Below are 25,520 nucleotides of genomic sequence, written 5' to 3' on the forward strand. Positions count from 1 at the left end.
AAATAGCACTTCAAAATCTATCATGTCTGCTGCTGGAGTGCCAGTTGTTGAAGGCTACCATGGGAATGACCAGTCACTTGACAAGCTGCAAAAAGAAGCTGAACGTATTGGTTTTCCAGTGATGATTAAAGCGGTCCGTGGTGGTGGAGGCAAGGTATGACATTGTGGTTAGAGGTAAATTTATCCATCATGTGAGCTGAAGATTGTTAAAAAATATTTTAAATTCATATGGTTTGCTTCAGTTAATTTTTCTCATAAACAATATTTTCCTCTCTCCAGGGTATGAGAATTGCCTTTTCACCTAATGAATTTGAGTCTGAGCTTGAATCTGCTAAAAGAGAAGCAATGAAATCATTTGGTGATGAGGCAATGCTTTTGGAAAAATTCATCCAAGAACCAAGGCATGTTGAAGTACAAATTTTTGGAGATAAACATGGGAATTATGTTCATCTTTTTGAGAGGGATTGTAGTGTTCAAAGAAGACATCAGAAGATAATTGAAGAAGCTCCCGCTGTAAGCAGTATAAAGTTACTATTAACCATGTCATTTTTCCATTCCTTCTTTCATGGAAGCGAGATAATTGCCTTTCTGTCCCTTTTTAAAGTAAATACTCTGTTTGTTCTCTATTGTTGATTTCTGCATTTGAATTAACAGACCATTTATTGCCTTATTTTTGTCATGCGCCTTTTAAGTGGTGGAAAAGGAGGCCTGTAGTGGTACGAGAGAGAGAGAGAGAGAGAGAGAGAGAGAGAGAGAGAGAGAGAGAGAGAATTTTTGTTTACATACTACATAAAATGGAGATTAGTCTTGAAAACAAAACTGTTGGCTTTATTATCTGCATAGTAACTAAAAAAATTCAGAGATCCTATGATTGCAATTCTAATGTTCATCTAATTCCGTATTCAGTGAGCTGCTGTGTGTTGTATTATGTACATTATGTAGTGTAACAGAGCTGTGGCCCAAAATTTCTCTAACTGTCCAAGAACATTCTTTGTGTGGTAAGTACACTGAGAATAGGTCTGTGTTTTGGGTCGTCTGTTGCCAATGAATGTTAAACCGGATTTTGCAGTCCTTGAAATTTCCTGTCTCTTCTGCTCAGTTACATTAGATGAACATCTGATACTAATGGACTGTACTCACTAACAGATGTAACCAGAATTATATAAGTGATAACCTTGTAGATGAATTTCATCCTCTCACAGTTCTTCCAGTGAATCACAGTCTGATGTTTGTTTTATTTAGTTCTCTCAAAAACCAGGTAGTTAAGGAAGGCAGGATTTGGTTATGATTGTGGACGGGGCCGTAATCAGTTTCTGTTGGTTACCTTTTACACTTACACACATTTATTTTTAAAACATTAAGTCCAGACTCAACAATAAATTAAAAAAATACCACACATTATTAAAACAACTGTGTAAATAATAGTGTTTCCACTGTGTTACGATTTAGTGAATCACCATAAAATACAGATATAAATAATGTTTTTTTTTCTTTCTTTCTTTCTTTTTTTTTTTTTTTTTTTTTGAAAAAACTAGCCACTGTGATCACGGCTGAAGGCCTTATACGCCAAGAATGGCAATAAATTAAGAATGTTTAAGAACTTGCTGCAATTTACAACTTACAGGTATTGAAATATTAAAAGGTAAAGTGGCCACAAACACAGCAGAAGGTATCAGAGGCCAGGAATGGCCGTAAATAAGGGTGTTTTTTTTTTTAAAGCAAATGACCACAATCACGGATGAAGGCCCTACACACTAGAAATGTCAATTTTATTAAAAATAAAAGAAAAAAAATGCTGTAAAACAGACAGTAAAATAGCAAAGGTTAATTTAAAAAAACAAGCAACTGATCACCACGCACCAGGAACGGCAATAATATTAAAAAAAAAATAGAAATCTGCTGTAAAGCAGGAAATACAACAGCAAAGGCCCAAGAAACCGATCACCGCAGGGGGGGGGGGGGGGGGATAAGATAATAAAACACAAGAACCAAGGGGCCACAGGCGGTGCTCCAGGAATCGACCTCTGAGAGGATCCGGCAACAAACTTTTTCACGAGCGATGGGATAGGCAGCCAAGAGTTGCATTCACTTCACAAGGTGGAAACTCAGAGTAGTGGCAGTCTACGAATGACTAATGGTAATCTTTCTGAGGCTACCTGATGTCTGATAAACAAAATGCAACGATGGAACAAAACACCAAAAGCACTCCACTCGCTGCTCTTCGCCTCCGCGACACTACGAGCAGCAACATGAACCCAAGTCAATGGAGAATCGCGAGATATCACAATAGTGGAGATTTCTGTACTTAGATTGAAACGCACTCATCTTAAAGCTTGCTCGATTTGGTTTACCATGAGGTCATGCACCCTCGTGACCACAATCCTTCTATGCGGCAGACCATGCGCACTGCCAGCGGTCCCGGTGAGTTCTCGCACTGCACGGACCTGGCTCCTCCTGAGTCCCCAACCAAACTGCCACACTCATATGACATGGACAAACAACAACTACATATCAATAACTGCCACTGCTGCCACTAGCGGACAGGCAACCCTTGCGTAATGAGTGGTGCCAGTCAACCGAGAAGAAGACAACCGCAACCATGCCACCTAATCGAAACTGTCTGGCCTCCAACAGAGGGTGGAAACCTACGAACAGCACCAACGCAAGCTGCAGCACGGCTCACCAGTCTTGACAATCGTTCCCAAGTGATGCTTCATTTTGATTAACTGTTGTGTTCCATCATTATTCCTGTTTGCACTTACTTGCTTTACTTTCCATATGCATGTCATCCGGTAATCTTTGTGGCAGTTGTCCATTTTATGGGGGACATTTTTAAATTTAGAAAGAGTTGAATTTTGTCATAATCTTTCTGTGTAAAGATGCCATTAACCTCTTTTCCTATCTAATTTTTGCAGTTAGTTATTCAGTTCTCTTTAAAGCATCCCAGTTTCCGTTCAGTGAGCCTTCAGTTTCAAAATGTGTTTGTTATGCTTGATTGTGTTACTTTAATGAGAACAATTCAAAGCCTTTGAAAACTGTGAAGAGGCAAGAAAATGGTAAATGAAATATGAAAGAGCATGGAAATGAAGAAGACACTCTGAAATTGATTGTGAATATAGTGCTGGAAGTAAATTATTGACAGCAAAGAACAAGCAGAACTGATGCAAAACATGGGGTAAAGTCAGAAAGACATCAGTGTCATATATAAAGATGAAAGTAAAGTAAAGAATGGTGTGTGTGTGTGTGTGTGTGTGTGTGTGTGTGTGTGTGTGTGTGTGTGTCAGATATAGTTATGATTACTCCGATGAACCAATGAGAATTAAGTGTTCCAACGTCAAATGAATTTGTGTCAGGACTGGAAGGGGGTGGGGGGGTGGGTGGGTGGGGAGGAACGGAGGGGTGGGGGAAATTGCAGGCACCTGCTAAGAATGGTAGCTGCAGCAGTTGACGTGTATAGTGTTTAACTGTTAAGATTAATAGTAACTTGATACAGTGGCTTTAGCAAATTTTATTCCATTTTGAAATGGTTTGTGTCGGCAATCCATCAGTGGCTATGCATTTTCAATGTCGCTAATCACATGAGTGGTCATAACTTAATAGTAAAGTCTCCACTGATGTATTATGATTAGTTACTGTTGCACATGCTTTCGTTATGGTGTGCATAGCTCAGTTTTTGTACAGATGTGGGAGTGGTAGAAGTGCTAAGGAAATGTCATTCAGCTAAACTCAGGAGCTGTAAATAACTGTGAACTGTACTGTAACTATCAAGATTTAATCTTGACGAATGTAGTAACAAGTCAGATAATTGCTGAGGAAAAGAAAAGCTTCTAAGAAGTAAACAAAGTTTGAGTGAATAATAGTCACTTAATCACAATTATTATTGCGTTATTCTTAGATGATTCCTTTAAAGACAGTTTAGTAAATTAAGTAACTTCTAATTCTACTTTGACTGTTTGGCATCCACCAAACGTTCATTCTCATCTTTCTTTTGTTATGTTAAGCTGAAACATGACTTAAACAAATATATAAAAAATTAAAATGTAACAATGGAAAATCCAGGAAGGGATGTAACAATATGATGAAAAGGAAAGTTGCCACACACCCTATAGCAGAGATGCTGAGTCGCACACACACGTGCGCGCGTGTGCGCAGACATACACACACACACACACACACACACACACACACACACACACAAATGCAACCACAGCTCACAAACATGACTGCAACGTGTGTGTGTGTGTGTGTGTGTGTGTGTACGTGTACTTTTGACGAAGGTCTTATAGGCTGAAAACTTTATTTGTGACTGTTTCTGTTGTGCCTACCCGTGACTCAGCATCTCCACTATATGGTGAGTGGCACTTTTCCTTTTCATAAATTAAAATTGAAAAAATATCAAACACATAATATTGTCTGCTTATTAAAGAGTCTCTTTGTTATATTATTCATAAGCCAGGCTCATGTATAAACGTTTCTTCTAATATTTCTGCAACTGGAACAGCCTGGAATTTCAGATATGCTTCGTATGGAACTGGGTGCAGCAGCTGTTCGAGCAGCACAGGCCGTGGGTTATGTTGGTGCTGGAACTGTGGAATTCATTCTTGACAGGCACAACCATTCTTTTCATTTCATGGAAATGAATACTCGACTGCAAGTGGAGCATCCTATAACTGAAATGATAACTGACACCGATCTAGTTGAATGGCAGATCAAGGTAATGTGTATGAAATATCATGGTTATCTTCCTAAGTTGCTTCCTCTGTTATAGTATATTCATGGGCCTAAACTACACATTATCCGACATGTCAAGGGGTTTTCAAGATCCATAAAACACGAGGCACAACAATAATGTGTACACTAAGAGATGCCTTTGCAATATTGTAACACATGGTACAATGTTATAGATATGGAGTACACTAGAAAATGTGGCCTTTGGTCATCAGCTGTGGATGGCACCCTGCATTGTGTCCCTTTATTGGTGACACAGAATGTCAATACTTCATGTGAACCCTCTCTTGACAATACTGAGTGCACGATCAGTCCCTACACTGTCAATCGGCATGTCGGTATGGCTTGTAGCGACACCACTCATCGCCTGGCAAGGATCCCCTGAAGGTCATCACTGAGTGAGATTGCGCTTTGCTTGTAACACTGGACTCACATTTGTGTGAAATGGACTCAGACTCCTGTCCACCGATCCAAGTTTTGGTTTCCCATTATTTCAATAAATCAGTTACGACAACTTCTGGGATTAAGATCTCTAAGAGAACACAACCAGTTTTCTTCCCCACCCTTACCCTTTCTGTTTTTAATGACATGATGCACTCATATAAGGTTTCCTCTGTTCTGCCAATGATATGGTTATGTATAACTAATCCAGATGTCATCACTGTGCCATCCTGCTTCCCTGTGCTTTGAATACCATGTGCCAAACACAAACAGCACGTACTCGGTACCACTGTATCCTAGACTTTTGCTCACAATGACTGTTGAAGTGACACTAAGGAGTTCTGTAATAGTGTGTCATGTATGTCCCATGTTTCAGTGTTGACCTGCTACAGCTGGTATGTGCAGTGTCACCATGATAAGTTGTTTTTTTTTTTTTTTTTTTTTTTTGGATCTTTAAGATCCCTTAACTTATGTATGTGAACCTGTCAAAGAACACATATTTTATTGCAGTCTTATTTTATAGTATGTCTTCATTTTAAAGCACAATGGTTCATTTTAATTTAGTGTTGGAGGTCTCGTATTTTATATGTGAATTATCTCTTGTTTGTGTGTCTGTATGATATGCCGTTTGTACGTATTCTTCTGTATGTATAATACAGTCAAATTTGCATAACAGGTTGCTGGGGGAGAAGAATTACCTCTTAAACAGGATGAAATTAAGTTAAATGGTCACGCTTTTGAAGCTCGAATTTATGCTGAAAATCCCAACAATAACTTTTTACCGGGGGCAGGTCCATTGCTTTATTTATCAACTCCTGTACCAGAAACAGATGTACGTGTTGAAACAGGTGAGTACAGAATGAAATTTTATCAGCCTATGGAAGTGTATGAGTTGAAAAATATATTCCTTGGCACTCAAGATTTTTAGTGTTATGTTCATACACTACATTTGGCAAATGGAAAGGTTGGACGCACATAAGTGTTTCACATAATTGTCTCTCTTCATATGAAAAATACTCAGTATTCTTGTTACTTTAAATGAAAGTAAAAAATTTGAACTATGATGACCTCTACCATTGTCAACATTAGAAACCACTGAATGCTTCTGGGGCCTCCTTTTATACTTGAATTTCTTGTGGCACTGGTTTGAAGGAAATTTAAAATATTCTTGGAACTTCATTGATGTGTTTTACAGAGAAGGGATGCTGCATTATACTAGACACGGGGCTTCTTTCCACAGTGAGGAATTGCTCAAGGGTATGGAACAAGTCAGAGAGTCAAAAATATTTGCTGCATAACTACAGAATTGATAAGCTTATGTTCCTTCTCTTGATCTTAACCCTTTTTCCCTTTACAGGTGTAATTATTATTATTATTTCTTTCCTTTCTCAGACGTTATTATTGTTATTATTATTATTATTATTATTATTATTATTATTATTTTAGCAGCTCACCTCCCATGGTTCTTTAGTGAGCTGTTATTTTGATGGTAAATGTGTTTCCTACAGGAATAAAGCAACTTTTTCTGACTTCACTAGTGACAACAGGAACTGATTCGTAACACTTTCTATACATATGATACAATTTACTGCCATGAGATATTTGGTGGTAAGTATGTATATTGACGTTCTCAAAAGACATAATAATTTTGTGGTACCTATTTTTCCCAAGCCTCTTTGAGAGAACTCTTTGGTGATAAGTGTACTCCCCAAGAACTTAAAAAAAAAATGTTATTTGGTGTGATGTATACTTTTCATGGCCTTTGAAGCTGCATTTCACAACAAACAGAAATTACACTTGGTACAGTGGACTGCCATTAGATGCCAGGAACGTGCAGAAGCTGTGTGATATATTCTCATAAATGCAGTAAAGAAATACAGTTACTAGTATGCAGCAAATAAAAGACACCTACTGTGTTTTTTAGCTGTCATGAGTTCACTTGCCAGCCACAGTAGGCACTCTTATCTTGGAATTGGCAGTTAGTTTGTTTTGTCTGTCAACAATCCTTTGCAAATAGGGAAACATTGTGCCTGGAGTAAAAATTTATTGCATTTTGTTAGTCTTATCGTTAACATGTATCAGTTAGTAAATGCTTGTTGTTAAGAGTTAAACGAGTATCAATAATTCATATGCTATCATGACTGATTTACCTGAACACATGCCTAAGTGGTTCGGACAGTTATTGCTATAACTGCTCTGACAGATAAGTATGTCCCTCATGGTCCGCGAAAGGGTTAAGTGAAATGGTCCACAAGGATGGTGGATAAGTCAAACATTTTAAACACTAAAAGTTAAGATGAAAAACGTGATAATCATTTAAATGTGTTCATACTGGTGTTTACTAAATAACTCCTAGGCTGTCATAGCTGTCTGTCATAAAGAAGCAGTTTACTTACAGAGATCACATTACTGTGCTGAAAATGTGCAGTAGTCCGATATTTCATATCCTTCATCTTTGTGAAGTAGTTAACAATATATACATTGATTGGTTTTGTTCAGAAATTTGTCAGTGGAGTGGAAGAAGTTAGCCATCAATAAATCATTTAGACCCATCTTAACTTGTACTTAGTTAGCAGCTAAAATGTTTGTGGTTGCTAGCAAGTTATTGAAAATGTGTGTTCCTAATCGGTGAATAAATTTCTGGAGCAAAGTGTTCTCATTCTCAGCGCTCATTCTGTGTACTGAGCTCTTGGTTGGAAAGTGAGAAATATTGTTTCTACAAATTTCATTCAAGAATGCAAAAAGAATGCTTGTGTTGAGAAGCAGTAGTTATTATTCTCAGTTCTTTGGACTGCATGAAATGAAATGTAAATAATTTGTATGTAAAATAACAGAAATATTTCCATAAATCTTTTCAGTTAAATGTTGTATGGCACCTTGAGTGTTTGTGTTCTTAGTGACAAACACAAACGTACAAGCTGCTGGAACAGAAACAGGTGAATCAGGCATGTTAAAAGACATAAATGAGAAAGACTCAATTCAGTATGTTGTTTTTGAAACCAATGAAAGGAGAGGTGTCAGGTGGAAGGAGGAGTCATTCCACACTTTGTATGGACAGAAACACAACTTCTGTTGTAACAGCTGTCTGCTAATAATTGATAAATTAAAAAAAATCACTGTATTTGATAAAAATCACAGATGTATGTGGAAACAAAATATGAAGGAAGTTAAAGTTGTATGAAAAACATTGCAAATAGGGGAAAAATTGGAATATATCAACCAGATTTTTCCAAATCCAAAAATAAGTCAGAATGCACATTTCATTAGCCAGCAGACCTAGACTAATAGCTTCACAGTACGTCTATTAAGTATAGGTGGATGTAACGGAGAAAGGACAGTTTTATTATTGATTCCACGACTGTGAATTGTTATACATCATACACATGTGATGCAAATACACTAATGGAAATGAAGAATGTTATGCCATTGAGAACTGGTCTGACATTTATAAACCCATCACAGAACAGGCATTTAATTATTAAACCTTCATTCCGTTCAAAACTAATGTCCATCGTCAACATCAGTAAGAGGTGTGAGCTTCATGAGCACAAATACATTCTTGTGGTCATTGTGTCCTGGAAGCAAACAACCTACAGGAATTTCTTGCCATGCCTGAAACGCATGCTGTGTCAGTTCATGAAAACTGATAACTAGAGACTAGTTGCATCCCAGTCTTTTTCTATGGATGAACTAGAGTGGCCCATCAAGGATCCATACAGTCCTCGAGACATTTGTGGTGTGAACTGCGATGTGGAATCTTGAATACTCCATTTGGTTCTCTCAAGAAGTATGTGACAATAGGGATTATCATTCTTGCCGGACACTGCTGAGCATTTAACTTTCCATCAACAATTACAGTCGCATCAAATAGCACTCCACACAGTGATTCCATGAGTTTGAAAAGTACTTGTCTGTAGAATTGCTGTTTCCTGTGATGCTTCACCAGATTGTCTATGGAAATGTTAACATCAGTCTGACCACAGAAAACAGAAGTGAGACTAATTTCCGAACACCACACATTATTCATTGTCCCAGGTGACTCTGGGTCTACATTATGCAAGTCTCTGTTGTCTGTGGTATGGTGTCAGTGGAAAACAGTCCATGGCAACCCTAGATCTTAACCCAGCTTCTAGAAATCTGTTCTAGGTGGTTATTGGTGACACACTGCCTGGGTTTCAGCTGTTGTCATCCTTCTATTCGTCAGTGCCAGTCGATCAATATTGCGATCTTCTCAAGATGGTGTCCTTCTGGAAGAAGCCAAGCGTGTTCTTCTTGCCCCACTGTTGTCCTAAGTCCATCTCATTACCACTCATTCTTGCTGTCACTGTACTGCAGGGAATTGTGACAAGCTGCAGGTGCAGATTGTCTGGGCATGTCATATTTCAGTTCCCACCTGCAGAGATCCAGTGACATTAGTCCCACACAGTAACCATCATGTACTCACATCATTCTTAAGTTATGGGATGGATTTTTTCCGTATTGAAAGTACTGAAAATAATCTTTCAAAATGATGAAATTTTAATCAACATATCTCACATACAGAACAACATGACTAGTGTATGGTCAAGAAAGAAAATGTACATTTTAATAGAGCTAACGTAAGAATACAATTTGTTCACAAAAATTGACACACATAGAATTCTTTCATTAGCCCTATTAAAATGCACATTTTCTTTCTAGATCGTATGCTAGTCATGTTGTTCTGGGTGTGGTATACATAAATAAAAATGTCAGTATCAGTGAATGAGTAATAAGACAAAAATGAAAGTACATGTTCATTCAGGAAGGACATTGAGCCTTGAGTTGTTGGTGGAATTGTTTTCCCGGATCCATGTGTATCTTGTGACTCGTGTTGATGCTGTTTGTTGCTTGGCACCTTGTAATAGGGATTGCAGCGTCTCATTTCCTTAGTGTGTTCATTGGTGCCACTATGTTTGCTCGCCTTGTCTGTCCGTGAGTGGCAACAGCAGCGTTTATTGATAGCACGTACTGTGGTACCATCTTTGCAGTGGCCTCTAGTATTTCCAGGCCACCATGTGTCGAGCGAGTTGAGTTGGGATGGAGCAGCAGAGGTCCGGACAGCCAGTATTCGCCCGCCGCTGTCAACACACATGCACTGTCAGACGGAAGGATGTGGTCGTGAGAGTGTACAACCACATCAAGGACCAGGTTCAGTGAGTTTTAGTTGAATGGACCATGATATTCGAGTAGTTCAACTTTCACGTGTGTGTGTGTGTGTGTGTGTGTGTGTGTGTGTGTGTGTGTGTGCGCGCGCGTGTGTGTACGTGTGTGTCCGCCTGTCGAAGTGACCTCATGGCAATAAGTTGTCAGTTGATGATTTATACTGGGATCTTTCCCATGCCTGACTTGAGTGGGGCCGATTTTGGCTGCCTGATCGGTCGGTTATCGCAGCAGACGACGTGCATTTGGTCTTCCGACCACTTCTGGCTTCTCTGTGTTCATGCCGACTTATAATTCATCCGTGTTGTTTCACAGTGATTGTTTTTAATATTGTGAGTTGTTGGTGGAATTGTTTTCCCGGATCCATGTGTATCTTGTGGTTTTGAATGAGCAGTTATTTTAATGCTGTCTGCATACTGAATTTGGTGAGGAGTTGGGAACTGATATCAGTTCAGTTGGGGTGGAGCAGCGCGAGGGCAAGCGGCGGTCGCTGGCGGCATGCTGCCACTGCCGGATTGAGGAGGGGTAGCTGCGAGAGTGACGACTTCGTTGCACACCATAGCCTGGACATTTAAGTTGAGCGAAGATTTAACTGCTAATGCAACCTCGCCTTTGGTTGGCGGATTGTTGCTTCCAGGGCCGCTGAGCCTGGCAGCAATGAGTGAAGTGTTTCAAGGTGGTGAAATATTGCAGTCATCTTTCTGTATTTGTTATTCATCATTGAATTTATTATTATTCTTGTTAGTGAAGTGCAACCAGCGGTATTTTCTGCCTTGTGGCCTCTAACGCCCCAGTTATCTGCCCTGGAGGTTAGCATATTTTTTCCGGCAGTGTATCTTTCCTCGTCGTGTTGATGCTGTCTGACACAGTGTGTAGTTCGACAGCCTATTGTATTGTACTGTGCATATTTTTTGGAGGTCTACCTTGGTTCTAGTGTTTCCTTTGGCCTTAGGAGTTTTCTGAAGATGTAGTGCTGTCTGTCTCTTCGCCCTTGCCTAAAAGTATTCCCTCGTTGTACTGGTGATTGGACGTTAGGTGGATTGGTTGGTTGGTCGGTCGCCGCTTAAGCTACCCCTAGTTTGATTTGCCATCCTGTTATGTGAGTACGACTCTTGGCTGCCTGTCTCACCTTACCTTATGTTTGAGTTACCTCCCCATGCTAACCCTGGAACAATTGCTGAGAACCACTTGTCCTGATTCCTTAGATTCCTTAATAAGGCTTTATGCCATGTTACAATAAGTTTGTTTTAAAACAAAGTATTTATCTTAATAAGTGCTATTTGGAGTTCTGACCTCTAATTCAGGGCTTCAGACTTTTGTTGTTTGAGGTTATTGTTGGTGTCCTTTGGCCCCAAAATTGTGGAATTTTTTTGTGATAAGGCCTTTAGCCATCATACAGTCAATTGTTTTTTAAGAGATTGTTTTAAAATTTTAATTTCTTTAAATAAAGTTTACATATTTGTTGTGCAACTGAGAGTAACTGATTATGGTCCCATCCAAAATCGTAACCTTATCCTGCCCCATCCTGAGAACCCAGCTCTCAGACATCAGCTTATAAATGTTCACAAACTTAACTCCTGACAAGTAGCACTCTTGTATTTACATAACATCAAATATTACAGAAATTATTTCTGTTAATTTTATGGGAAACTCCCACAAACTTTTAGAAAAAAATGAAGGGAAAAAAAATTGGAACAGTGGGATGCGAATGCTCTCCTTCTTGGTTTTACCTTGGTGCCTCAACCGACTATGCTATGCTGAAACTCAGCTTCTGTTGGCTGCATATTTTATGTTATAGTCTTCTTATGTCTTCAAAGGGTTAAATATTATTGATATTTAATTATGACAAATCCTTACAAGAATGACGTGTTTTTATAAATCTTCAGTGGGTCGTTTCCTAAAAATGGCTTACTCTCATAACATGTGAATTATATAGTGATAATAACTAAATATGAAAATTCTTTAGCCACCAATATGACATTTGCAACATTTTATTATGACATATATTATAGCTTTGAGAGATGAAATAGTAAAGGCAGCAGAATATTAAGTTGGTAAAAAGACGAGGGCTAGTAGAAACCTGTGGGTAAGAGAGGAGATACTGAACTTAATGGATGAAAGGAGAAAATATAAAAATGCAGTAAATGAAGTATGCAAAAAGGAATACAAATGTCTCAAAAATGAGATCGGAAGTGCAAAATGGCTAAGCAGGGATAGCTAGAGTACTAGAGTACAAATGTAAGGATGTAGAGGCATAGGGGTAAAATAGATATTGCCTACAGGAACATTAAAGAGACCTTTGGAGAAAAGAGAACCACTTGTATGAATATCAAGAGCTCAGATGGAAAGCTAGTTCTAAGCAAAGAAGGGAAAGCAGAAAGGTGGAAGGAGTATATAGAGGGTCTATAAAAGGGTGATGTTCTTGAGGGCGATATTATGGAAATGGAAGAGGACATAGATGAAGATGAAATGAGATATATGATTCTGCGTGAAGAATTTGACAGAGCACTGAAAGACCTAAGTTGAAATAGGGCTCTGGGAGTAGACAATATTCTTCTAGACCAGGGCCGGCAAAACGCTGCACAGTGTGCAGACGTGCGGAAGTGCTGCACATGTGCGCACGTGTGCGACAGCGACATCTGTTATTAGACATGTGTCCTAAATGAACGGCGGCGGCTCCACTTCCCTGTTTATGTGGTACAAGCAAGAGCGAAACATACCCAGTCTCGTTTACCCTCTGGTGACCGTAACCTTAACAGAGAAGGCAGGTACTGTGAAAAAGCAAAGGACGGGAGATCTATGTTCTCAGTCGTTTCAAAATGACTGGCAACTGCAATTATTTTTTGTAGCCGTTGGCGAAAACTCACAGTGTTTGCTGTGCCACCGAATAATAGGTGGCCAGCGTAAGTTTTCAGTTGAAAGGCACTAAAATACATATCACAAAGACGAGTGTAGGGTACTCAACAGTGAAGAACGGCAAGCAATATTTAAAAAATAAAAAAAAAAAATAAAAAAAATAAAAAAAAATAAAATAAAATGGATGAGACACCTCAACTCGCTTTTACTGTACGTCAGAGTAACTGATACTTCTTGAACTCTTAGTTTCTTGTGTTACATTTATGTCTATTTTACTGTACAATGTGCTGTTTTCAATTTTCCAGAATGACAACCACACTAAATCTCTCCTGCGAGCAAGTTTTTAAATCGCATTAAGAATTGCACAATCTGGGAAACCCTTTTCCGAAGGGGAGTTTGTGAAAGGGTGTCTGACTGATCCTGCAGAACTTGGGTGTCCCACGAACATTGGCAGGTTTCAAGAAATCAGTCTATCCAAACAAACAGTGACAAGACGTATCAGTGCTATGGCCGGCAACGTGCACAGGCAGCTAATAAATAAGGCTAAAGACTTTGTTGCTTTCTCTGTTGTGCTCGATGAAGCAACAGATCTTATAGATACAGCCCAGGTTGTGATATACATACGAGGTGTCGATAACGCACTTTGTGTAACAGAGGACGTTTTGGACTTATTACCTTTGAAAGGGACTACTACAGGTGCAGACTTATTCAAAGCTGTTGAGCAAGCGATTGATGGTGTTGGTATGGACTGGAATCGGTTAGTCTCAGTGACCACAGATGGAGCACGATCAATGCAGGGCCATCAGAGAGGACTCATAGCACGGATACACAAAAAGTTAGGGCGCACAGACGAGACGTTGTATGGAATTCACTGCATTCTGCATCGAGAGGCACTTTGTGCAAAATCAGTAACGTTATCAAACGTCATGCAAATTGTTGTGAGTACTGTAAACTATCTGAAGACACATGGGCTTACGCATCGCCAGTTTAGGCGGTTCTTGGAGGAATTAGGAGCGGAGTACGGCGACATACCTTACTATACCGAAATACGCTGGCTCAGTCGAGGTAAAATGCTGAAAATATTTTTTGATTTACGTTTGGTCATAGTAACATTCTTACATGAGAAGGGAAAAAGTGAACCTATGTTGGAAGACCCTTGTTGGATATCAGACCTTGCATTTCTCGTGGCCATTACGTCTCACGTGAACAGCCTGAACGTCAGTTTGCAAGGTGAAAATAAATTAATTTCTGACGTGTTGGAAAAAGTAAATGCCTTTGAAAGGAAGCTTCCGCTTTGGGAGAGCCAGCTATTGACAGAAAACACAGCACATTTCCCGACTCTTGAACTGGTCCATGAAAGTGCTAGATTTCAAGAATACCAGTCAATAATTCCAAAAATTAAGGAACATTTTCGAGCACGATTTGCAGATGTTACGAGTTTGTCTCCTGTCATTCGCCTCTTTGCTCAACCATTCTCGTCGTCAGTTGAAGATGCTCCGAATGATCTACAGACGGAACTGATCGAACCACAGTGCAATACAAGAGTGGAGGACAAGTTCTTTGCAGTGCGAAGTACAAATTTTTTACAACAACAATTTCCAGGCGTGCATCGAGAAGCCGCGAGAGTTATGTCCATATTCGGGTTGACATGTTTGTGAAAGATTTTTCTCGGTGAAGAAAATGAATAAATCAAGGTTTCGATCAAACATAAGTGATGAAAACCTTCGCAACTTCTTGCGTTTTTCAATGAGCCGTGCTTTTGTGGCCGATATTAACTATATCATTTCCCATGATCAGTGATAAACGTGTTTGGATTTATTCCTTACATAATTAAAAATTGTCGTTTACTAACTGTGCATTATTGCCTCATTCTGCTCCATGTTACAGTATTATCAGGAAAATTAGTCATTAAACTGATTGTTCCAATGTATATTTACATTTAGGGTTTTTTTTTAATGTGTGGAGGGCTACGCACAGCTGAAGTCGATAAAACATAACATTCATCTAATTGTCGGTTACTATGCAGATTTCAGACGGAATTGATGAAAGATATAGCAATAATGGTATTGAAATAACAAGTGATCATCGAGAGTCTGGGGTTATCGTTCTGTTCAGAGGTCAGTGAAACAGAAATTATGTGGGTGTAACTGAGGGCACCGAGAATTAGTTATAGGAAACCTTGCATTAGTTTAATGTTATTTGAAATCATGAATAAAGTTCGTTGGAAGTCGCTAAGTGCTCTCATTCTTAAATACTAGATCAAAAACATTACGCGTATTTACGTGCCGTCAGTCAAGCTGTCTTAATAAAAACCCACGGTTGTTAACTGTATTACTTGTCTTACTGGGTTAAACTGTTAACATAAAAGTAGACGCCTGAATGAGTTGACTGTGACAGTGTTTCAAATGTTTAATACGCGAAATACCTCCCCATGGTTGGCTTGCAAGCTGTGGAAAGAGCACTAGAATGCGCCAGTACAGAGTATCCCAGCAAGTGGATAAAGTGGCATCTGTGCGCAGAAACATGCACTACATGAACGCTGATGGCTGCGGCGTGCAGGTTGTGACCCGGAAGTTGCACATGTGCAGGAGCACCGCACGCGTGCAGAATTTCTGGCCGGCATTGCTCTAGACTAATAGCCTTGGGGTAGCCTGCCATGACAAAACTCTACCATCTGATGAGCAAGATGTACGAGACAGGTGAAGTACCCTCAGACTTCAAGAAGAATGTAAAAGTTCCAATCCCAAAGAAAGCAGGTGTTGACAGGTGCGAAAATTACCGAACTATCAGTTTAATAAGTCACGGCTGCAAAATACTAACACAAATTCTTTACAGATGAATGAAATAACTGGTAGAAGCCGACCTTGGGGAGTATCAGTTTGGATTCCATAGAAATGTTGGAACACGTGAGGCAATACTGACCCTACGACTTATCTTAGAAGATAGATTAACGAAAGGCAAACCTATGTTTCTAGCATTTGTAGACTTAGAGAAGGCTTTTGACAATGCTGACTGGAATACTCTCTTTCAAATTCGGAAGGTGGCAGGGGTCAAATACAGGGAGCGAAAGGCTATTTACAATTTGTACAGAAACCAGATGGCAGTTATAAGAGTCGAGGGGCAAGGAAAGGTAGCAGTGGTTGGGAAGGAAGTGAGACAGGGTTGCAGCCTATCCCCAATGTTATTCAATCTGTATATTGAGCAAGCAATAAAGGAAATGAGAAAAATTCAGAGTAGGAATTAAAATCCATGGAAATTTGAAGTTTGCTGATGACATTGTAATTCTGTCAGAGACAGCAAAGGACCTGGAAAGCAGTTGAACGGAATGGACAGTGTCTTGAAAGGAGGATATAAGATGAACATCAACAAAATAAAAACAAGGATAATGGAATGTACTCGAATTAAATCAGTTTATGTTGAAGGAATTAGATTAGGAAATGAGACACTTAAAGTAGTAGATTAGTTTTGCTATTTGGGGAGTAAAATAACTGATAGTAGAGAGGATATAAAATGTAGCCTGGGAATGGCAAGGAATGCGTTTCTGAAGAAGAGAAATTTGTTAACATCGAGTATAGATTTAAGTGTCAGAAAGTCTTTTCTGAAAGTATTTGTATGGAGTGTAGCCATGTATGGAAGTGAAACATGGACAATAACCAATTTAGACAAGAAGAGAATAGAAGCTTTCGAAATGTGGTGCTACAGAAGAATGCTGAAGATTAGATGGTTATATCATGTACCTAAAGAGGAGGTACTGAATAGGATTGGGGAGAAGAGGAATTTGTGGTACAACTTGACTCGAAGAAGGGATCGGTTGGTAGGACATGTTCCGAGGCATCAAGGGTGCACCAGTTTAGTATTGGGGGCAACATGGAGGGTAAAAATCATAGATGGAGATCAAGAGATGAATACACCAAGCAGATTCCGAAGGATGTAAGTTGCAGTAGTCACTTGGAGATGAAGCAGCTTGCACAGGATTGAGTAGCATGGAGGGATGCATCAAACCAGTCTCTGGACTGGACTGAAGACCACAACAAAAACAACAACATATAATATAAAACCCACTGAATATGGGCTTCTGCTGAACATGACAAACACAATGTGGAGTGAAGATGGAAAAAAAATTGATCCATCTTTTGTTTTATCTTGGCACCTCAACCAACTATGCTATGCTGAAACTCAGTTTCTGTTGGCTGCATATTTTACATTATAGTCTTCTAATGGCTTTAATCACTGAAATGTTATTGACATTTAACTATGACAAATCTCAACAAGAATGACGTGTTTCCATGAATCTTCAGCGGGTATTTGTCTCAAAGTGGCTTACTCTCATAACACACGTATTATATAACAATAATAACTAAATATGGGAATTCTTTAGTCACCAATATAATGTTTTTCAACATTTTATTATGACAAATTGTACTGATAAAGATTCGAGTCATAGCTTAGAAATAGCATATAGTTATAGTCTGTGACGTATAATATAAAACCCATCGAATATGGGCTTCTGCTGAACGTGACAAATACAATGTCTTTTTTTGTGCTTGTGATGTAGAAAGCATTCTTCCTTCCCATTGGTTCTGCTTTACGTGGAATGTTACTGAAATAGTCCAGAATTTATTGTGTATTTCATGTGACAAAATGACTCCTCATCAAGAAACAGCAGTACGTGACGTCAAAAAACTCTTAGAGCCTCGTGTCAACATTAGCTGACTTGTCCCATGTGCCATTGGCTTTACATAATTGTTGTTTCAATTTTCTAAATAAAGCAGCAGAACATGAAACATACCTAAAAATAAAAAAAAGAGCCTGGGGCACAGCAAGATCTCCAAGAAGAACCAGAATTGAAAATATACAAAATAGAAGCTTGGAGAGAAAAAAAGTCTGAAAAGTTCTGGCCACTCAAAGAAGTAAACAGATGAAAGAATGTTGTCTTCACCTGCCTGAAATGTAAAACAGAAACAACAGGCTGCCCAAAAAATGAAAATAAATTTTCACTGAAAACAATACTTATTGTATTAGGGGAACTGGAAAGTAATGTTGTTTCTGAGCATGTTGAAATTCATTTCTCTCTTATCAGCTCATTGTGTATTCAAAGTCATGCCATAGACATTTCAAGGTTAGAGTAACTTGTTTACTCATAAATCATTAAATCTCTCTCTCTCTCTCTCTTTTTCTTTTTTTCTTTTTCTTTTCTTTTCTTTCTTTTTTTTCAGTTTTTGATGAAACGCCTAGCCAAATACTAGAAGAGGTACATCCCTGGGATCATATGCTTTTTGAGTTTCATTAGTGTAGTTATACAACAGTTACTACTAAAAACTTTTATGATGTTTATCAAAGTGCATTAGATGTTCATAAATGCCAAAGGTGATTTTCTAAGTTCAGATCTAATAATTTAGATCTTTTGGACTTGTTTGGATCAGAAAGACCAGTGACTTTAGTCAGTGATATGTTAAGGACAGAAGTGGAAGTAAATACATGTTAGACAGTTGAGAAACTGTCAGAGACTCTCAACCAACAATGCTTGACCATCCAGTAATGTTTACAGCAGTCTGGTAAAGACAAAAAAGGTTAAATGAAGCAGCACATGCATCTAATGGCTTCAGCATCACGATGCAGAAGTGCTTTTTTACCCTGCAAAAGGCAGTGGCTCTCTCTGAATGAGTCATCATGAAGTACAGCTAAGCTGGGTTTACACCCCAGAAAGGTGCTTTTATGGGCTTGGTGGAGTACTCAGGTTGTCATTCATTTTTAAGTGCTAAAACCTGGACAAACTGTGAATATAGACATTTACTATGAACAATTGGATCAAGTAATCAATCTTTAGTTGAAAGGTGCCCAGGGATTGTCGACAGAAGAGGTGTTGTATTGCGATGTGAAAATGAAAGACAGTGTGGTGCAAGACAAACCCTGGAAAAAATTAATAAGGTGGTGTGTGGCATATTGCCTCACCCACTATTGTGCTATTGGATTTCTGTTTATTCCAATAGCTACAACATTTTCGAAGTGGCAAAAAATGTGAAAATGTGGATGATGTCCAAAATTCCATCTCCAGATATTGTACTGAGAAACCAATGGATTTTTAGCAATCTGGCATTGAGAATTTGCACACTAGATGGGATAAGATTGTTGATAAAGATGGTGACTACACTTTTGGTTAAATGGTTAACAATGTATCTGTTTGAATTTAATGTAAAAAGATGACACTACTTTCTTCCCTCCCCCCCCCCCCCCCCAATACATTCTTTAACAGTCTTATACTTCTTAATAAAACTGTTTGGAATAGATATTTCTGAATTGTGATATTTTTCAGCTTTTATTCCCTTCCTCACTGAAGTGTCATTGTTTCATTCTCATGTATTGATCAGCTCTTGCAAAATTGTCTTCATTACTGCTGGAGTTAGAACAGGTACAAGTTGTCTGTAAATAATAACAGAAAATGTTTGGCTCTAATATAATGTGAGAGAAGATTCTTCATTTATCAATTTCTAAGCTGTTTGGTTATGGCCAGTGTTAAATGTTTCATGTTATGTACATCCTTTGCTGTATAACAGTGACTTTATAACAAAATGAAGAGTTTTAATAAGAACAAGCAAAATTCCCAATAAAATGTTTGGTAGGCACATGTCATATGAGCATTTTATTTGGGTTACTGTTTGGTAGATGTATCTAACCCATGAAGTTTAAGTTGGGTTTCAAAATTTACTGTAATCCATCACCCATTATCCTCAAGCTTGACATTTCAGCCAACACTACATTGTACGAGCTAATGCAGATGTTGCTTGTAATGAAAATGTTTGTGAAATTTGTAGTGGACTTTCTAAAGGTAGATATAATCAACACTGGACATTCCTTTCTACTCCCCAGGAGAATGTTATTGAACACAATTTCTATATCTTTTTTCCAGTTCCCTTGCTTTTATTCCACCTTCTTCCTCTGTCCCCGTCTCTCCTTCTTTCCCCATTCTTCTCTACCACTCCCTATTTCTCTCTAATTCTCCCTAACCTTCATGATCTCTCCCTACCCCTCCTTACCCTTCCTTATCCATCCTTAACCTTCCCTATCCATCTTAACCCTATCCCTCCTTACCCATCTCTACTCCTCCTTGCCTCTCCCTACCAGTCCATTCCTATCTTTATCCATTCCTCCCTCCACCCCTTTATCCCTCCCTCCGTATCCTTCTTCATCTCTCTCTTCTTATCCCTCCCATCCTATTACATTTTCCACAGCTGGCCTGTTGTAAGTGCAAAAATTAGTCGGGTTTGTTAGTAGCGATAGTGATAGTTGTGGTGAAGACAATTTTAAGCCTGGCAAAATTTTGTTGATTTTAGACCAGTACGTTTAAATAAGAAGTAACTTGCAGAGAATTTGAACATGCACATTCTGTAAAAATTGACCTTTGTTACATCTATATAAAACTTTTGTGAGCATCTGCAAATTAGGATGTGAATTCTTATAATTTGGGAGTAAAGAGAACACTGCGACATAGCAGAAGCATTGAGTCATTGACTGGCACAAACGAAAGAGAAAGAAAACTTTCTAGCTTTTGGAAGAAATCCTTTGTTGACCTAGAGTACAAATGCATGCGAGTGCGTACACACACACACACACACACACACACACACACACACACACACACACACACACACACACACATGCCCCTACGTTGTGTTGATACAGTGTACAGGCATAAATGGTGTGTGTGTGTTTACACGGGCTAAAAAAAGGATTCACTATGATAAATAGCAAGTTTTCTTTCTCTTTTATGTGTGCCCATTGATGAGTAAACACTTCCGCTATTTGGTGAGTGGCCTCCTTCACACCTAAATTATTTATTTTATGCCAGAATTTTCCTTACTATATGAATGTGAATCATTCCTTCAAAATGTATGTTACAGCTGTGTGAAAACTCATTTTCCTAATGTTTTAGACTCCACATGTTATAAAATGTAATAACATTATTTAAAACCTATCATTATCTTTACTACTTGAAAACATTCCTCTATTGAAAAATTGAAAATTTTAAGGTGTACGTCAAGGAGATGAAGTTTCTGTACACTATGATCCAATGATAGCAAAATTAGTCGTTTGGGGAAAAAATCGACGAGAGGCTCTCATGAAGCTGCGTTCTCAGCTATCATCATACTATGTAAGTTTCTCTCTGTCTGTCTCTCTTTTCTGAAACTTTATACAAAGTATCCATTTGATTAAGTTGATTCCTTTTACAAAGGTCAGTTAAATGAAAATGAGAAATAGGGTACCTTAGAAGAAAGCCTAGGACCTGATACTACTAGCTGAGAGCTGTAGTTGATCAATCTTCATGCACAGCAATAGCACATTGTAGGAGGACAGAATTCACAGTTCTCTGATGAACCATTTCACTATCTGTTAGTATTCTTTGTTTGAGAAAGTTGTTTGCTGACAAGAATATGTACATGAATGGACAACAGAAGTGAACTTGACTGTATCCTGACCATAACCACATTCATATCAACAAAAAAGGTAGCCTTATTACAGTAGTCAAACTTTTTTGGTTTGAGAAAATGTGTACTGTTTCAGGTGTGACTCAAAATTGTAGAATGTCGTGCATCTGTACATTTTTCATAAAGTAAAATTCCTTATAGAATATTTGTATTTCTCATTTGACTGACCCTTGTAAATAATTAGCTTATGAACATTAGTTTTTAGTTCCCATGGGACCTGTTAATATAGTTGTAACAGCAGTATGGAAAGGATAGATTTCTACTTCCACATTAGGAGGTTTTGAGTTGTAGAGAGACATAATGAAAAAGACTGCTAAAATATTCAAGCTTTCAGACAAAGACCTTCATTCAAACTAGAATAACACACACACACACACACACACACACACACACACACACACACACACACACACACACACGGCCACTGTCTCATTGAGCTGGGGCCCAACTGCGACTTTGTCTGATGTGAACAGTGATTTCCTAGGGTGGGTGCTTGGGCTACGGAGGAGGCATGGTGCAGGGAGGGGGGGAGGGATAGCAGGGTACAGGTGGGCTGTGCTGCCTGTTGGAGCATTTGAGGATATGGTGGGACAGAATATGGCTGCTAGGTGCACTTTCAGGAGACAGTATACAGGGTATGGGTGAGGGGGGGGGGGGGGCAGAGGGGAGGAAGAGGGAGATGGGAAAGGTTAGAAGTAGGGACAGGGAAAAGACTAATACAGGGTGTATACGACCCGGGACATCCGGGAGATCCGGGAAAAACCCGGGAATTTTTTTGTCCGGGAGAAAACCGGGAAAAACCCGGGAATTTTTTAGAATTCCGGGAACTTTGTTTTAGTTACCAGTTAAATTTTTGTGATTTTGACTGGTACCAACCAATACTCTAATGAAGGATATTACTGTATCCCGCTTCTGCAGAATAATGCTGCAGCAAAAAAACATGAACAAAAGAAAAAAAACGAAAATAAAACTTAAGTCACAAAGGAAATGCGCCATATACAACAACAAAACACAGTGCTCATACAAGCGTCTGCCAACCAAAGTGTGTCAAAGGCTTTAGAAAGAATATGCAGTGCTTCCTAACAACAAATTGCCTCCGATGAGCGTGACATGACAGCTTTTTCCATTTGATTCATTTGAGCAGTTGCGGGCGGGCTCTTGTGCATGCGCAGTTGAGTCGCCTATGAGTAAGTACCTTCTCCCGCTTCTGGTTACAGATCTGTGGCTGTGTGCCACTATCTAAACTGCTCCGGTTCGGAAATATCGTATAGATCCAGGGCTGATGCACAGAGCAGTCTTGAGTTGTAGTGGGGACGTGGGTAGTCTCCACGTGACCCGTGTTTACGTTTAGTTATTTTGCTGTCTCCTCTTCGTTTATTGCTCTCACATTAAACGACAACAAAACGGATTTCTGTGGCCGGGAGCTACCAAATGAATTAAAATACGTTCGCATAATTACGGAAGGCTAAAATATGTCGTTAGTTTCAGGTTTTATTTCCACCTTTCTCATAGTCCAGCATTAATCACCTTGCAGAACAATGAAGTTATTTTTGTCGGTTTGCTAAAGAGATTTTGCTTTTATTAGTATTTTGCGCTGAGGCAGTCAATTTATTCGAAACGAAGTGTTTAATTTCACACTGTTGGCTAGTTTCAACTGTTCGCTGCATTTCAAGTGCACGTTTCCCATCTTCTAGCTCGTATGGCATTATGCCATAATAAAGAACCACACATGAGATAATACAGTACTGGTACTCAAGAAAATTTATATCCGAATTTGGACATACGATTGTGCACTTTAAGCCGAATTATGCATTTTAGTATAGTTCACGAAATTCCGATGCTCCTGAAGTATCCTTTGATGTCTTGTTTCTTTTATGGCATAATGAAAGTTCTTTAAATATTTTACACGTACGAACATGTGGGCTTCCTGCGTCATCGTAGCTGTGCAGGCGCAATGACACCTGTTATCTAGCGCTCTCTGGCAACTGCTGAAATGAACCAATTTCTAACAGGTCACAGGAAAATATTACGAATGGTGGTTTGAAAAGTGTTACTTTCAAAGTAAATTTCCTTTTACGCTAGATGAACAATGTGCGAGAATGTACGATGAATTTCTTAAATCACAGAGCATTTGACTCTCATTTAAAAACTCTTTGAGGACGACCATCTAGAAGAATTTCGAGCCCAGAAGATCAGACATTTACGTCGTTATTAAAAATTTTAGTGGCACATTTGTGTGAGGTATCTTAAAATGTAACACTCGCAAAATGATCAGCATCATATGTGGAAGCTTGAGACCAATATTATTTGTGAAAGCTTTGTTTTTCTTCTAGCAAAACTATGTATATTAATTTAAACCATTAACTTTTCTTTTTGTGTGTTCGCACTACTTGAGAGTGATCTTGCTATTGGTTGACTATACTACGTGTCCTGTGCTGTCATCATCTGCCGAGATCACGTGACATGAGCTATGACTGGCCTACAAAAGCGCGTCGCAATAACGATTTCATTGCTTCGGAAAGTAACATGCAGTGTTTGGAGGAATTCGAATTTATCCCTCCGTAAAACGAAGAAATGCTGCGTACTTGTTGCTGCACATCAAAGATCTCTCCAAAACGTGTTTTTGTTCCCCCTGGGTTTCGTTTTATAAAGTGCCAGCAAATTCTACGTCTGTGTAGAAAACCATAAACATTCTAAGGATTGATACGTTTTACAGTGCCGAGGAAAAGTATAGTGTCATTTAACACGGAAAAAGTGTATTTTCACCTGGGAGAAAGTGTATTTTCAACCGGGAAATCCGGGAAAAATTCGGGATTTTTTTTTTTCCTTGTCCGCGTATACACCCTGTAATAGGTGCATTGGTGGGATGCAAGGCATGTGTAGTGCTTGAGTGGGAACAGTAAAGGGGATAGCTAGATGGAGGACAGGAACTAGTGGAGGTCAAGGCTAGGGGTGTTATGGGTATGAAGGGTATGTGATCAGACTTCTCAAATGCGCAGTTCAGAAAAGCTGGTGTTAGTAGGAGGAATCCAGATGGCACATGCTGTGAAACAGTCATTAAAGTGAAGCACATCGTGTTGAGCTGGTTGTTGAGCAACTAAGTGGTCCAGTTGTCTCTTGGCCACAGTTTGGTGGTGGCCTTTCATGTGGACAGATAGCTCATTAATTGTCATGCCCATGTGCAAAGAGGAACTGTGGCACTGTAATTGCAACTTAGTTTGTAGGTAACATGGTTGCTTTCACAGGCTGCCCTGCATTATTTGGTGGTGGGGGGATGCCTGTAACAGAACTGGAGTAGGTGGTAGTGGGATGATGTATGGGTCAGGGCTTGCATCAAGATCTATTGCAGAGACATGAGCCATGAGACAAGGGGTTGGGAGCAGTGTTGGAGTGGGGATGGACAAGGATATTGCATACATTTGGCGGGCAGTGAAATACCACTGCAGACTCTGTGGGGAGGATATTCGTCATTTCAGGCCATGATGAGATGTAGTCAGAACTCGGACGGGAAAAGTGATTCAGGTGCTCCGGTCTTGGATAGCATGAGAAGAGTGCTCTTTTGTGGCCAGACATGTGGAAGGTACAATGCTTCTTCCTTCATGACCTCTGTCTACTCAAATTGTCAGACCATAGCCTTCACCAACCTAGTCCGGCAAAACCATATAAATCAGGCCCAAACCTCCTTACAGCACTCCACTGCATTCGTGAATTTCACCTGTTTTGCAATCACAAATTCGTGCATCTCACCTCCAAGACAGATACTCTTGTCTTTGAGGAACCAGAACAGCCAGCCAGTGTGGCCGAGAGGTTCTAGGCGCTTCACTCTGGAAC

General features: G+C 39.2%; 1 protein-coding gene across 1 annotated transcript in view; it reads left to right on the plus strand.

Moving 5' to 3' along the window:
- LOC126161679 (methylcrotonoyl-CoA carboxylase subunit alpha, mitochondrial) overlaps positions 1 to 25,520 on the plus strand; it is a 111,671-nt gene that overhangs the window by 27,230 nt on the left and 58,921 nt on the right. Inside the window, exons 4-8 of the mRNA XM_049917684.1 lie at positions 7 to 154; positions 280 to 513; positions 4,502 to 4,714; positions 5,846 to 6,017; positions 21,234 to 21,355. Of these exons, the coding sequence (XP_049773641.1) occupies positions 7 to 154; positions 280 to 513; positions 4,502 to 4,714; positions 5,846 to 6,017; positions 21,234 to 21,355 (889 nt within the window). The remainder of the gene's footprint in view (positions 1 to 6; positions 155 to 279; positions 514 to 4,501; positions 4,715 to 5,845; positions 6,018 to 21,233; positions 21,356 to 25,520) is intronic.

This window comes from Schistocerca cancellata, chromosome 2 (genome assembly GCF_023864275.1).
Source record: "Schistocerca cancellata isolate TAMUIC-IGC-003103 chromosome 2, iqSchCanc2.1, whole genome shotgun sequence".
NCBI classification, from domain to species: domain Eukaryota; kingdom Metazoa; phylum Arthropoda; class Insecta; order Orthoptera; family Acrididae; genus Schistocerca; species Schistocerca cancellata.